This window comes from Anthonomus grandis, chromosome 2 (genome assembly GCF_022605725.1).
Source record: "Anthonomus grandis grandis chromosome 2, icAntGran1.3, whole genome shotgun sequence".
NCBI classification, from domain to species: domain Eukaryota; kingdom Metazoa; phylum Arthropoda; class Insecta; order Coleoptera; family Curculionidae; genus Anthonomus; species Anthonomus grandis.
Genome location: NC_065547.1, coordinates 41,087,552 through 41,103,166, shown reverse-complemented (window position 1 = coordinate 41,103,166; position 15,615 = coordinate 41,087,552). Strand labels below are relative to the sequence as shown.

General features: G+C 31.1%; 1 protein-coding gene across 1 annotated transcript; it reads left to right on the top strand.

The window, feature by feature from the left end:
• Positions 1–1,104: 1,104 nt before the first annotated feature.
• Positions 1,105–13,842, top strand: LOC126748424 (peroxisomal biogenesis factor 19). The gene is made up of 7 exons (XM_050457670.1): positions 1,105–1,375; positions 5,765–5,863; positions 5,921–6,064; positions 6,118–6,204; positions 6,258–6,380; positions 6,739–6,980; positions 13,632–13,842. Exons 1-7 carry the CDS (start codon positions 1,306–1,308, stop codon positions 13,767–13,769), a joined length of 903 nt encoding a protein of 300 aa, XP_050313627.1. The 5' UTR covers positions 1,105–1,305; the 3' UTR covers positions 13,770–13,842.
• The last annotated feature ends 1,773 nt before the right edge of the window (positions 13,843–15,615 follow it).

Below are 15,615 nucleotides of genomic sequence, written 5' to 3'. Positions count from 1 at the left end.
AACGTGAAGTTAGCAACCTACGAATAAACGATTCATAGGTCCGAAAACTGAGAAGTCCAAGCTGTCGAAACCATTTCGACACAAATGTGTGTGAAGCTAGCGATCGGTTGCCAGCAAGTAAAAGTCGGGAACGCAGCATATGTCGGTTGCCGGCACCCTATTTATAGTCCGCGCCTGCTGTTATCTAATCGTTATAATGTCCGTATCTCCTGAAATTCCTAAAGCATTTTAATACAAATTTATCTTCATTTCAATAATAAATATCTGAATTGATTTATGATGGTTCCAAACCTTTAGAATCGAAGGCTTTTTTGTATCCAGCGACCTGAGTCAAGAACGCAGCATATGTCGGTTGCCGGCGACCTACTTATAGTCCGCGCCTGCTGTTTTTTAATCAATATAATGCCCGTATCTCCTGAAATTCCCAAGAGATTTTAATAATTTTTTGTCCAGATATTAAGAACGAATACGTAAATCGAATTATGGGAATTGCAAACCTCTACTAAGGTTTCGTTGTTAAAATTAATTAACAAGTCAAATGAAAAATTCTCTAATTACCAAAATTTCCAAAAGATTTGAATAAAACTTTTTCCTATAATAGATGATAAATATCTAAACTGATGTTAGATGGTTGGATGCCAAAAATCCTAAAGGATTCGGATAAAAGTTTTTCTATATCAAAAGATAATAAATAATTAACTAACAATGTAATAATTTTTCACGAAAAAACTCGTTTGGAGAGGTTTGCAACCCTCTAAAATCAGAATTTTGGGAGTTGGAGCTTTTTTCATTTCTTCAATTTCTTCTTTATTTATTTGACATTTTAATTAATTTTCACAACGAAACCTTAATTTTTGAAGGTTTAGGACCACCATAATTCGATTTAGGTATTTAATGTTAGTACATGGACAAAAAATTATTAAAATCCCTTGGGAGTTTCAGGAGATACGGGCATTGTATTGATTAAATAACAGCGAGCGCGGACTATAAATAGGTTACCGGCAACCGACATATGCTGCGTTCTCAATTTGGTGGCTGGATGTCTCACGACTCTCACGCATATTCGACAGAATGGATCTTCGTATTTAATGACAACCTTAAACGTCAATTTTTTTTCATATGATCAAATTTCAATTGCCCTGTTTTTTAAAATTACATCACATTTTTTGCCACAAAATTAGAAAAATAATTGGCTGTTTATTCAGGAATAGTTTTATGCTAGATATTAAGTAAGTGCGCAATATATCATATCAGTGGATTGCAAAATTGCGGTGTAAATAAAAAATTCAAAAGTTATAACCAGAAATGAGTGATCAAGACAAAACCAACCCCAAAAATGAGGATAAAGATAAGGAATTAGCGGATTTATTGGACAGTAAGTAGTTATAGAATGGGTATTACAATTGTGAGTCAAATTCATTCATTGCCTATGATTTACCCTGCATTTATATAGTTGCATAGTTAAAACATGCTTCAATATTAGCATTGAGGGTTTTTTAGGGCCAGTAGAGACAATGACACATTGTGATGAAAAATGAGGAATTCTACATACTTGAAGTAAAACCATTTTAAAATATTTAAATTCAGTTAACTGTATCACCTCCAGCACTGAAGGCTACTCTCAAAATTCTAAAATAATCTTTATATTTAGAAGTATGCAACTAATATTTTTAACTAAGAATTGTGACTTAATTTCCCAACATTACCTTTATATAATTCAGGTAAATGTGTAATATTATGTAATGAATTAAATAACCAGTAAAATATAAATAAGATCCAAGTTAGAGCTTACCTAGCCTCTCAATTTTTATGAGCTTAGGGTCTTATTACATAATGTTGAACATGTAAAATAAATGTAACAAAGGACTGTTATAACATAAAAGGTCTATGAATATTCTAGTACCTAAATGCAGCGAATAATTTGTTTCAACAATTTAAATAATTATGGAATGTTAATTGTCACATGTTCTATAACTAATAAGTGTTTTTTCTAATGTATCCATAGAGGTGTCAAATATATATATATATAGCTTATTTTTGTAAATTCATGAAAATGCCTTTATTTGAAAAGTTAAAATTACAGGACATTTTTAGGTTTTGTATGTCAAATGTTGGTTCTGTAAATGGTTCCATTGTATGAAGGGAGGTTTATGAAATTGAATCACTAAGGCATATTTTAGTTTACCCTGTTAAAATTTTAAAATCATATCATTACCTAAGTTGTTCTAACTAATATAAACCCTTTAATTGTGACCACATTTGTACTTTTAGAGCCATCTTTAAGAATCATTCCTTTTTGGTTCATTAAAAAAGGAAAACATTTTGGTGCCAATAATGAACAACAATAAGTGTTTTAAAAATGAGTGTTTCACTAAGCATTTCAATACTTTAAATTTGTTAACTCTTGGACCTTAGTTCAAAATTCCAATTCAAAAGATTTTGAAATACAAGATTATATATTATGGTCAAGGTTATGGCTGGTGTCTTGATTGTGAGGATAGGGGTAGACTGCAAAAGCTCCAAAACTCTTGCATTCGACTAATATTTAGCATTAATAATAATAATAATAGCATTTTAATAATAGCAGGAGAAACCGCATTTCCCATAAACTTCACGAACTTGGATGGCTTAATATGCATAATTGAAGAATTGCTCATTCTTTAACATTTTTTTATAAACTTTTAATATATTGTAGTCCGCCCTATCTCTATCAAAAAATAACTTTTATAAATGATGTACACCATTTAAATTTAAGAAGAAATACTATTCTCATTCCGAGACATAAAACACAGTTATTTAAACAATAATTTTCTTACAATTTTGCTTATCAAATAAATTCTTTAAATTTGGATCCGGACCGATTATCAATTTCTTGTAATACTTTTCGTAATAGGATGATTGTACATCTAATGAATCAGCAGGGTATATAATTTAGGTATAATTTAGGTTCTTGTTTTTTAACTTTTTGAATGGTTGTTTTCTTGAGTAATTTATTACAATTTTTGGTATTAGAATCATTTTATTTATTTATTTACTGTCTGTAATAATTTTTCTATTTTTTGTTATGTAACAAAAAATTTAATCTGTTTTTAGGGTGTTTGCAATGTGTATTGTTTTGCTTGATGTTAGACTATCAAATTTAGAATTTAGAACTTTTATATGTAGGTTTATTAGGTATATGATTAAAGAAAAAGCTGTATTTAATCAGTTGTTAGTTAAGCATTACTGTTAATAAGTGTTACTGAAATTACCATTTTTTTTAATGAAGTGTGGGGCCACAATGTTAAAGACCAGAATCTGCCATGGCAGCATTCTGAATTTGTAGGCCTTTTATTTGCGTAAATTTATTACTAGATTTTGTAAACTTGTTTTTTTTTCTTTCTATGCAAATAAAAAATATTTATTGTTATTATTATTATATAAAACTAAGGGGAATTAAATGCTCTTTGTCCACTTTTTTGATTTAAAATAACAAGGGTACATTTTAATTTGTAGGTATAATGAACAGGCATAAATGTTAATAAGGGAATTTTGAATCCTCAAATTGCCTGCATTCCTATTTCTCATTTCTCAAAAGTCAAAGAAAGAAAGAGAAAGAAAGAAAATGTGCTATATTACGTAAGACAACAAAATCTTGTGTACAAGCATCCTAAAAACTAAAAAATTCCAAATTCACTTTAAATTTCAAACAAACATAACATCTAAAACACTTTACCATAAAATTTACACACATTACCAAAATAATCATAACAAAACATATTGAGAAAAAAAAAGCATCAAGCAAAGACAAAAAGTAGTTTTGTTTATAACTAACAAAATGATGTTGTACACAAAGCCTTAAATCATAATTTATAAGTGGTTCAATATAAAGAGATTCACTATTCATTTACTTTTAAAAATTAATTTAATTAATGCAGGACATATAAAAATTTAACCAAATAACACAAAAAAAATTGAATAAACTTACATAAAAAGCCTCATAGAGGCATTCAAACAAATTAGCTAGAGAGAGTCATTAAAATATTCCTGCTAGAATTAATATGATTTCATTATCTACTAGCTAGATTCTTTAATGTTTTTTGAAATTTCCTTGTATAGTGGTGTTATTGAGAAGGGCAGATAAGAAAATGGACTTTTTCACTCAATCTAACCTTGGTATATGTAATGGTAGGAAAATATGTCTTGTGTTATATGGCTGGGTAAGATACAGTTTATATACATAATTAAATTTCAGTACAATTACAATATTAGGACAGAGTGATTAAGGAAGAGTGGTCTACATGACTGTCGCATTTTAGAACACACATCCATGCAGTGCCTATTTTTTAATAAGGAACAGATTTCCCAGAATGGAATACCATAAAGTAGATGAGATTCAAATAGAGAGAAATATGCCATATCATATATCCTAAGTTGTAACAAGTTTGTACAAAGAGCATAAAACCAGAAGAGTTTCCTATTTAACTGAATTAATGTGTCCCACTTAAAATTCAGAATATTGGTTTTGGAAATATTGAGGACAAGACTATTGAAATTACACTGTTCCTTTAGACACTGCTTATCATGAAAAATTGCACAATTCAACCTTTGAGGATCCCTGTCATGTAAAAGTATTGTTTTATCATGTGGAAAAACTGTGAAGATCCACTAATGTTCAATCAAGGCAAATCATTAATGTACATTAAGAAAAGCAGGGGACCTAATACTGATGTGGGGTCACCAAAAGAAATAGGCACCTAATTCACAGGAGCATGACTTATTAAACAAAACCTTCTGCTTATGATCTGATAGGTAATAGCAAAACCACTTCAAAACAACTCCTCAAAAGCCATAAATTTCCAGTTTACATAACATGGTTGGATGGTGCACACAGTGGTCCAACCTTCATTCACATCACATCATTTCTTGTGAATAAGAACAATGTTAGCCATCTCAAGACAAGAAGAAAATAGACAATTTGTAAAATAGTAATTATTCACTACATGAGCTTAACAAACTAGAGCTGGTAGAGTTTTACTGATACTTAGTAGCAACTAATAACAATTAATATGAGATAAAAAATGCTCAGGGGACATGGTATGGATGGTTCTTTAAATGCTTAGATGCCATGGAGCAGTAATATGCATTTAGATGGTCAACTTCTAAGACACTAGCTACAGTAATGTGGTTGCCCTTTCCTTGTAGAAAAATATCAATTCTTCCAGAGTAATAAAGACATTGACATTAAAATGAACTTATTTACCATTGTGGTCTATTTCTGACTAGATTAACCATCAGTATGAATTAGTATAGTGTAGAATATTAGTTCATAATATTATTTGAATTAATAAAACATCACAGAACATTCCTTTAAGGTTCGGAATGATTGATAGATTTTGGAAAATATATCATATTCCCTGAGATAAAGAGTATTAATGCATATTCATATTTTAAGTATTCACTCAAATTTGACTAATTTTAAATTACTTAAACTTTTTTCCGCTATTAAACTTTTTTTCTCAATTTATTTGAAGCTCCTTATTTAATAAAAATCTCCATCCAGGGAATAATCAGGCATCTAGCTATAAAGTTCTATGATGGGCCCTATGTGTGTTTAAGGAAAGATTACACCAAAATGTTTATACTCAAGTATAAAAATCAATATTTAATAATGAAGAAAATAACAGAATATTTTTGATCACTATGCAAACACAAAATTACTAAGTACTTAAAGCTTTATTATTAATTGTTCATGACCAATATCTCAGAATATATCTTAATTTAGGTGCTCTACAAGATTTTGGTGGGACCAAAAATGAAAATCAAAATGATAATTCTGCTACAGAAAGTAAAGATTCTAATGAAGTAGTAAAGTCAGATGCAGGTAAATTAACTTAAGTTAAAACTTATTTGATGAATTTAAATGAAATATCTTGTTAAGACCTGCCTCAAGAATGGTCAGCTGAATATGTCCAGCAAGCAGCAATGCAGTTTGAAGAAAACTTTGCCAAACTAATTTCTGGTGGAGACCCAAATGCTACAGTTGGTCCGGATGTGGTGCAGGAAAAATTAAAACAGATGGCGGGTAAATGATGTATTTCCATAATGCAAAAGATGCTTTATCAATTATTATTTTAGATGCTGCTCAACAAGTGCTAGCAAATCCCACAGATGTTTCAGACCAGTCTGTTGACTTTGCTGCTAGTATATCACAAGCAATTGCAGGTCATTCTTTATGTCATTAATTATTCCTTGTATATATTGTTTGTTTATTTTAGGTTTAAGCCAAGGACAAGAGAATCTCAGAACGCCAGGATTTAATGAAGAAGACCTCATGAAAATGTTCGGAGGTGGAGGTGGGGCTGGAGGACAAGAGGCTGATTTTTTACCTTTTATGCAAGGTAAATTAATATTTATAAAAAGTCACTTACCAATAATTTCTCAGCCAAATTATTCATGTTTAAATGTTTTGAATTAAAAGATAAATATAGCCCAACATTCAGATATTAACTTTTATTTATTTAATCCTTATCAATATTGCATTATTTAAATATGTTTGCATAAACCTTGAACTGATTCTTGTTTTCTATCTGTTTAAAAATTATAAGTTCCTTCACCAATATGAAAAAACTTCCTATTTGATAAACAAAGAATTTTATAATTTTGGTAATAAATTATAAGAGAGTAGTTAAGATTAGTTATTACTATCCTAACTTTCGCTTCACTTAACATTGATTCGTTTCGGCCTTTGTATTTAAGGTATGATGCAGGGTTTATTGTCCAAAGAAGTCTTGGGACCTAGTTTACAAGACTTTATAGAGAAGTTACCCCCTTACCTAGAAAAAAATAAAGATACCCTCTCTAAAGAAGACGCAGAACGTTATGAAAACCAAAGAAAACTTATGGAAGAAGTCTTGGAAGAATTGAATAAAGAGCAAGAGACTGATAGCACTGAAGTTAAAAAGGAAAGGTTTTCAAAAGTGCTGGCCCTAATGCAAAAGGTAATATACCATAATGCTCATTTAATTTTATCTTTTTATTTATTAAATTTTTTTATCTCATAAAATAACCATTCATCTTATATTATTTTATAAAATTACACTGCTGTTGTAAAACTTGAACAAGATTTTTATACAGTGTATTTTCTTTTGTGGATAGACTTAAGGAGACGAATAAATACTAAACACTTCATACCTATGTTCGGATCATTTGACAGGTAAATTTCTTCCAACTTTTCCAACTGAAGTTTTGCTAGTATGCATTTATACCAATCAGTAATATCTTCTGGAAAAAATATATAATTTTAAATTGTTATGATGCAAATTTAAAAAATTTTATAAGTAAATTATTAGTGTAACTACTTAGTCTAAAGGTACCCATTCACGTTCAGGCGGCCGGCCGGCTTAGGCCAGAAAGAATTTGGCCGGCCGGCCAGCTCTCGCTACACACGTTCAGTTGGGGGACAGGTCGTGGCCTGTCTTTCGTCGCAAATTGTTAAAAACTCAACGTGTGTTGTGTTTTGTGGACGTTATTTGCCGGCCGGCCTGATTTTACTCTAGACTAAAATTTTTACCCGTTTATAAAGTAATGGCTAACAATCCAGACTTTGCAAAGGAGTTTATTGAAATGTACCGTGCCCATAAATGTTTATGGAAAGTGAGAGATGCAGTATATGCTAATAGAGCACTTAGAAATAAGGCATATGAGGAGTTATTGCAACTTTACAAAACAGTGGATCAACATGCTACAGTCGATTCTGTAAAAAATAAAATAAACAATATGAGAAGTGCTTTTCGAAAAGAGCTGAAGAAAGTGAAGCAATAGAAAGGAAGCGGTTCTTCTTTAGATGATTTGTATAATCCAGTGTTGTGGTATTATGACGGTCTTTTATTTACTGTTGAGCACGAAAAGTGTCGAACAACTATTTCTTCAGACAGTGATGTACACTGTGTCCCATTTTGGATGAGACTGCAGGGTATCTCTGTCCTTTTTTAAGATAGAGCTTTGCGGTTTTCGCGACCCTGTATCACTTTTTTGTAAAACTTTTAAAGCCACAAACAGAAATATTCTAACTACTTTTGTTCCTGAAATACAGGGTGAAAACGAAAATGTTCACTTTTGGAGATGTTATTATTTCTCAGGCCCTGTATAAGATAGAATAAAAATGAAAACTGCTTGTAATAGATATTTTTACATAAAAGTCAGTGGCGTATTTAATTTTTTTTCCCAATGCACTGTTTTTAAGATTGGGCACAAACTTGGTATTTTTTAAATGGAACACCCTGTATATTTTAACGTCAAATTTTTGCATTTTTTTTTCTGAATACATTGATGTATCACAACCTACTTTAGTAAATTTTAGCTTCAAAAATCGGAAAAATCCATATTTATTTTTGTTTTTAATAGTAGGCCATGAATTCTTACACACATGCATTTAATTATTACTTTTTTAAAACGCCATGTGATTTAAACCTGTTTATTTAACTATATTTTAAACATTAACTTATAAAGTTATTATATATTATATATTAACTTTAAATTTTATAAAGGGTTGCCTTTGTAAGTTTATGAATGCTTCTTCAGTTGTCGCTCGGAGTTCATTTATATTATAATGCCGATTTGCATAAATTTTATTTTTTAAGTACGACCATACAAAAAAGTCCAAAACACTTAAGTCCGGTGACCTCGGGGGCCATCTGATTGGCCCGTGTGTGCCAATCCAACGTCTATCAAAATGGGCACTTAAATATTCTCTAACTACCCTTGAATTATGAGCGGGCGCTCTATTTTGCTGGAAATATATTTGATGTCGCTGGGCTAAAGGTATGTCCTCCAGCAACTCTAGCAAATTATTTTGCAATATATTTAGATATCGTTGGGCAGTTAAGCTACCCTCAAAAATTGTATATACAATTTTAGTGCCCAATACAAAACAGGAAACACTAAAACCAAATCGGCCTTGTTGCTGTCGTTCAAAAGTAATATGTTGGTTTTCTTGATACCAATGTCTGGTATTTTGCCTATTAAATATGCCACTACTGCTTATATGGGATTCGTCAGACCATATTACCTTTTTTACAAAATCCGGATTTTCATTAGTTTTGGTTAAAAACCAATTAGAAAATTCCAGTCGTTTAAACGGATCGTCAGGATGCAATTCTTGAATAATATTTATCTTATACGGTTTAAATTTATGCTTTTTTAAAATTTTTTGCACTTTTGTTTTGGAAACTCCTATCTCTTCCTCTATCTTTCTACAGGAAATTTGGGGTCTTGCTTCCACACACGCTAAAACATTAATTTCGCCAGCTTCATTTCTATCAACATGGGGTTGCCTAGGTTTTGAATAGCAGCCATAATTTAAAAGATTAGATTTTAACCGGAATACCGTAGCCCGAGATGGCTGACGTCTTTCTGGAAACCTAATAAGATCTTTTTTATTTTTTGAATTTTGTAACAAAATAAAATAAGCTAGAGCTTTACCTATTTAAATATAATTGCTGCGCCGCTTCGACATTTTCGTTAGAAAGGTTTAAACATTTTATAATATCATACTTTTCAAAATTTTGGAATTCCATATTTTCACCGTCAGCCATCATTATTGATATGTATTGAGTCTGTTTGTGACTTAGTTTCCATGAATGCAATAAACAAAACATTTTTTTATGCATGTGTCAAAGAATTCATGGCCTACTATTAAAAAAATAAACATAAATATGGATTTTTCTAATTCTTTGAGTTAAATTTATCAAAGATTAGGTTGTTATACATCAATGTATTCAGAAAAAAAAATGCAAAAATTTGACGTTAAAATATACAGGGTGTTCCATTTAAAAAATACCAAGTTTGTGCCCAATCTTAAAAACAGTGCATTGGGAAAAAAAATTAAATACGCCACTGACTTTTATGTAAAAATATCTATTATAAGCAGTTTTCATTTTTATTCTATCTTATACAGGGCCTGAAAAATAATAACATCTCCAAAAGTGAACATTTTCGTTTTCACCCTGTATTTCAGGAACAAAAGTAGTTAGAATATTTCTGTTTGTGGCTTTAAAAGTTTTACAAAAAAGTGATACAGGGTCGCGAAAACCGCAAAGCTCTATCTTAAAAAATGACAGAGATACCCTGCAGTCTCATCCAAAATGGGACACAGTGTACAACAAGAAGAAATGCATAATGATGAAGAAATTAATGAAAACGCAGAAAGTTGATACTGATTCACTTTCACTATATTTATGTTTTCTTTATAATCACATAATACAAAGCCATGTTGTTTAATTATAATAAATAGTTATAAATAGTAATACACAATAACCAATTCGGTACCGATAACTACAAAAAATTATCTTGCCAAGATAGTTTACCGGTAGTAATAAAATAGTTCTTGTATTTTTCACGATTTTGTTTTGCATTTTCCGGCACATTTTTATGTAGGAAATTGTGTAGTACGCAAGCTGATAGCACGAATAAATCAATTTTTTTTGGATCCATATTTATTGCGGTATGAAAGACTCTGAAACGGTTTGCAAAAATCCCAAAAGCGTTCTCCACGTCTTGCTCTGCTCAAACGATAGTTAAAAATTCGCTGCTCCGGAGATAAATTTTTTTAAGGATATGATTTCAATATATTTTTGTTCAATGCAAACGCATCATCTGCTACAAATACAAAATTTAAATTTTCCGTTGTATTTTGGTTATCTGGCAAGTTTAATGATTTATTCAATAGTTTGTCGTGAAAATCGGTGCACTCGAAGACACCACCATCGGATACTCTACCATTGCAACCAACGTTTACATAAACAAATATATAGTTAGCATTTATAAGGGCTATGAGAACAATACTAAAATATTCCTTATAGTTGAAATAGTAAACTATACTAACTATACGAATTGCACGTCTCTAGAATAATTTTTCCAAACGCTTAGGGCGAAATAATTGCAGTAAATTTTAGATCTTCCATGCTACGGCCTGTTGCTAAATATCTTAGAGTCACTAACAATCTTTCTTTAGCGCTGATTGCTTGTCGCATTATTGTGTCTTTTTTGTAATATACGGCTTAACCAAATTTAATAAGTATTAAAAACAGTCATTGTCCATTCTAAGGTAATTTTTTAAATCACTGTCGCTTGTTTGCCGCAGTTCTCGTATAAGTTGAAAATGTGATAAGGAACTACGTTTTTTTAACCACTCCTTCACCCACATTTTCTTTTTTGCCCTTTTCTCTCGTTCTTGTGACAATATAATATAATGACAATAGCTGCAGCGTATTCTTGTGACATGTCGTCGATCATAACTGAATGTGTGTACTGAATTTGAACCAAACGTCCGGCAAATATCGCATCGGATAGAAAAGTGTCGACAGAAACCCTAGCAACAAACTGTACGTGTGTAGAGAGCGACGATAATAGCCGGACAGGCAGGCCGGACCGTCCAAGGACTACCTTAAGCCTTATCAGGTCATTTTTCCAAAGAGGATGTTTAATTCAATTTAAATTTTTTTTTATTATCTAAAATTATAATTTTTTGTTGATAAAGCAGGCTAATTCTAAGCATGCAAAATCTGCAATAATAATACATACTAATGTGAAAGGAAACTAAATTATATTTGTCTGAATTAAATTAGTACAAAAACAAAATACACTAAAATGAAAGCAAGCATAATACTAAATAAAACTTGTGCCTTAATAAAGATTAATAACATACATATATAAGTAATAATAAAGATAACTTAACCACTACTACAAATGGTGATAAGAAAATTCTAATTTTATTTTGATGAAGAAATCTTTTAAAAATGTTTCGAATTTTGTATATAAAAGATCCGTGTGTTAAAACTCTATTTAGAATTGGTAACAGTCAATTTTCTCATGATTATTAAGTTTAAAATGCTGTTAGGGATTTTAAAAGTCAAAACCATGAATTTGTGTTTTATTAATTAAAGCAACACTCTCTTTAGTGTATAATTTCTGTAAGCTCAACCGCTTTTTTCCGCATAATAAAACAGCAGTTTTAAGTAGGTACTGATTAGATTCGCCCCAGAACGGAATCTCATATCGTCGGCCCAATGCCAAAACCATGAATGTGAAAAGTCGTGATTTGGAGATATTTGGGTTTGAAGGTTTTGATACTCTGTGAAAATTCAGATTTTTGTCGGAATAATGTTATTTCTTGGGAGACATAAGATCTACTTTGACAGTTTATGACTGGCTTATTATTTTTTCTGTTTATTAGCCCCCACCTTCCAAAACGTCACATTCGTGGATTTGGCATTGCAAAATATTCTTTCAAATCACTTACAGTACAATAAGAAAACCTAAAGACACAATGATTTTCAATATTTTTATTGATTTGAAATATCAATAAACATGTGTATTTTCATTGGAAAACTAGGATAAACTCAGGATCTATAAATCTAAGAAAACAAAACTGCTTAAACTTCTAAATCATTGGCAAAATAAACTATAAAAACGAAAAAGGTTTTCTCAAAAAATACTGAAAATACAAAAGGAACTACATTTATATGCTTAAATGAGCTTGAGTATAAAGTGAAATGGTCTAATTTTCATCTGAGTTAGTATTATCTGGTTCTGGTAATCTATCCCTAATATTATTATTAATTTTTAGCGACTTGTAAAAACTGTGATGAACTTTTGGGATTGTTAAATCAGAACACATTTTTTGTAAATCCTGATATTTTGGCTTCGCAATGGGTAACTCACATTCATATGATTTTTTTAACTCCGCTGTTTTTGGTCGACCTCAAATTTTTTCGTGCAGTTTATGTCATGAAATTCTTGTTCAAAATCCATTTTGTAAAACACCTTCGTCATGTCCGATTTAAGATAACGAATCCAGCAAACCTTACGCCATGGTATTTTGTTCATCACAAATTTTTGTGCTGCAAATTCTTTAAAATCATAAACATCATCAAAGCGTCTGCTCCTCACTTCAAATGGGCGTGGTTTCATACCAGCATCTCGTATTACTTGCGCCCAACCTTCAGGAATGTATACAGGAACATGCTTAGCTTTCTGCTCAATTTTGGAATGTATGGAATGTATCGTTGGTTTGGCATTGTCAAGAACTGGTTTAGAGGTGCTTGAAAATGTAGATAGGTAAAAATTGCCAATTTTACACATTCATGGTTTTGCCTTGGGACCGACGATATCTTAAGTGAGACTAAACAATGAAATACACTGATCTTTCCATGTCTTACCCTAACTCAGCTCTTACTATATCTCGTTTAGAAATTTTTGACTTAATTAAAGAAAATATGTTGATCAAACTTCGATTTATTATCAATATTAATCCCCGAAAATTTATTATCTACATCACAATGGTTTATTACTATAAAAAATTATTATAAGATACAAAAATGTGTCTCAAGGTCAGGATTTAATTTGTCTATCCATTTATCAAAATAAACATTAGCTACCTACTATAGTACTCTTAATTAGTCCCCAATTTCACTTATCGATTTTAATCTATGTAATAACTTATATTATATTACTCTGGCATTATCTTTGAAAAAAATTTATTGGTCCTAAACCTGCGATTATTTACCATCATTGCTACTGTTAAAATCATAATTTATTACATTAAGCGGATATTTTACATCATTAAGGTTAAATTTTTATGTTTTATTTAGCTCCAAGATTATGGGCAACCCCCAGCTGAATTAGTGGGTGACGCAGATGCCCCATTCACGTTCGATCCTTCAGGAAATCCCCTGCAAATGCCAAACTTACCTGACCCCACTGGAAATCCCGAGTGTTGCATTATGTGATTTATGTAAATAATTATTGTTTAGATTGTGGTAGTCAGGCAAATCGAAAAATTATACGTTTTTTAAATTTTAATTTATTTAATTTGTGTCATACATTCATATCAATTCTATTATTTTTTGTTGTTAACAGTAATTTTTTTTGCCAAGCATTTACTGATTTTTGTTGGCCGGTACGGCACTGTAATTTTTATCGTTATTAACGGTGGCGTCTGGATTATGTTATTTTTGGCGTAAAGGTGATTTTGTAACTGCAAGGTCGAAAATGTACTAAAATGATCGACAATAAATGTTTTAGACAAAAAAAATGTATTTTTATTAAAAATGTATATTAAAACATTTTTAACTTACCTTCTTTTATGAATTGAAAATGGTAAGTAGCTATTAAATTAAGTCATTGTTAGCTATATAATGACAATAAAAAGTTGTAGACCAATATATAGTGTAAATGTAGTAAGTACCAAATAAATGGAAGCATAATGGCTGATTCCCATTTTTCATGCATAAGATATTCTAACAATTATAATAATTTGAATATTCCAGGAAATATACTATGTTATAAACAATGCTGAGATATATTATCAAACTCCTGAAAGTTTTAATGTTCAGTAGACTATATTTTTCATAATTTATAACATTTGTTAAGAAGCTTTAAAGATACAGAAAGGGGTCTGGTTTAAAAGGAATATTCAGTGTGTTTAAAAGAACAACTAGGAGGCCGTAGGCTGGAAGAGCTGTTTAACCTAAAATGTTACAAATTGAGGGAGAAATGGTAGAAGACGTCCTAATAGTAAGTACTAGAGCCACAGCAGCTCAAGTTGAAGTTTCTCATAGTAAGGTATTGAAGACAATACGACAAGAACAATTACCCTTTTCATTATTAACGGGTACAAGCGTTACAACCTGAAGATTATCCTAGAAGAGCTGTAGATTGCCAAATTTTACGAAATTAACTTTGTAACGAGGGCGCATTTTCACGAGATGGAGTGCAAAATTTCCCCAATAATCATGTTTGGTAAGAGGAAAATTCACATGCTGTAAAAAGATCTAATTTTCAACATAGATTTTCATTAAATGTTTGATTATTGGATCGTATTTTTTTCCACCTCGACTGATCGGTGGAATTTATTTAGATTTTCTTCGACATAATCTGCCACAATTATTAGATATTCCTAAATGTAAGGCGGAATCAGTGATTCCTACATGATGGGGTTCCACCACATTTTAGACGAATATTTCATTAACAACTAAATAATAAGTTTGTGAATAGATGGATAGGATGCAATAGACCCATTTCTCGGCTTCCTCGCTACCCAAATTTAACGCCTTGCGATTTTTTTCTGTGGAGCTATTTGAAAAAGTGAATGAATGAATTGAAAATGCCCTGTATACTGTTTTAGGCTTCTTCGGCCTAATTAATTCAGGCCTAAATATTATTGACGTTGCTTTGTTTTTTGTAGATTTTGCTGGCAATAGCATTTATTAATATTGTTATAAATATATTAAGAAAAGTTGATAGACGCGAGAGCTATATAAATGAATTAGGTATTTCGTTAAACATCCATAGACAAGAAAATCTTTCATTCTATACTTAATATGGCTACATTAAGTACTGTTTCTCGCCCTCTATTCTGTCTTTTTTAGAAATCCCTTGGCTGAGCACTCTTTCCGTCATTATGGAAGCATAGTTTTGTGGTACCAATATTTAAATCAGATGATGAAAAACTATAGGGGCGTTTGCATCCAGTCGGCCACTCCAAAACTGTTGGACAGTCTTATCTACGACCAAATTTATTTCTATTGCAAGAAGCTGTTGCTCAATCAGCAGCATGGGTTGAGTTCGGGCAGA

What these genes read in the sequence shown, in the direction of transcription:
- LOC126748424 (XM_050457670.1), top strand. Translation starts at nt 1,306, where the DNA reads ATGAGTGATCAAGACAAAACCAACCCCAAAAATGAGGATAAAGATAAG. An exon ending in AGTAGTAAAGTCAGATGCAG is followed by an intron (nt 5,864 to 5,920) that starts GTAAATTAACTT and finishes TATCTTGTTAAG; the next exon opens with ACCTGCCTCAAGAATGGTCA. An exon ending in TATATCACAAGCAATTGCAG is followed by an intron (nt 6,205 to 6,257) that starts GTCATTCTTTAT and finishes TGTTTATTTTAG; the next exon opens with GTTTAAGCCAAGGACAAGAG.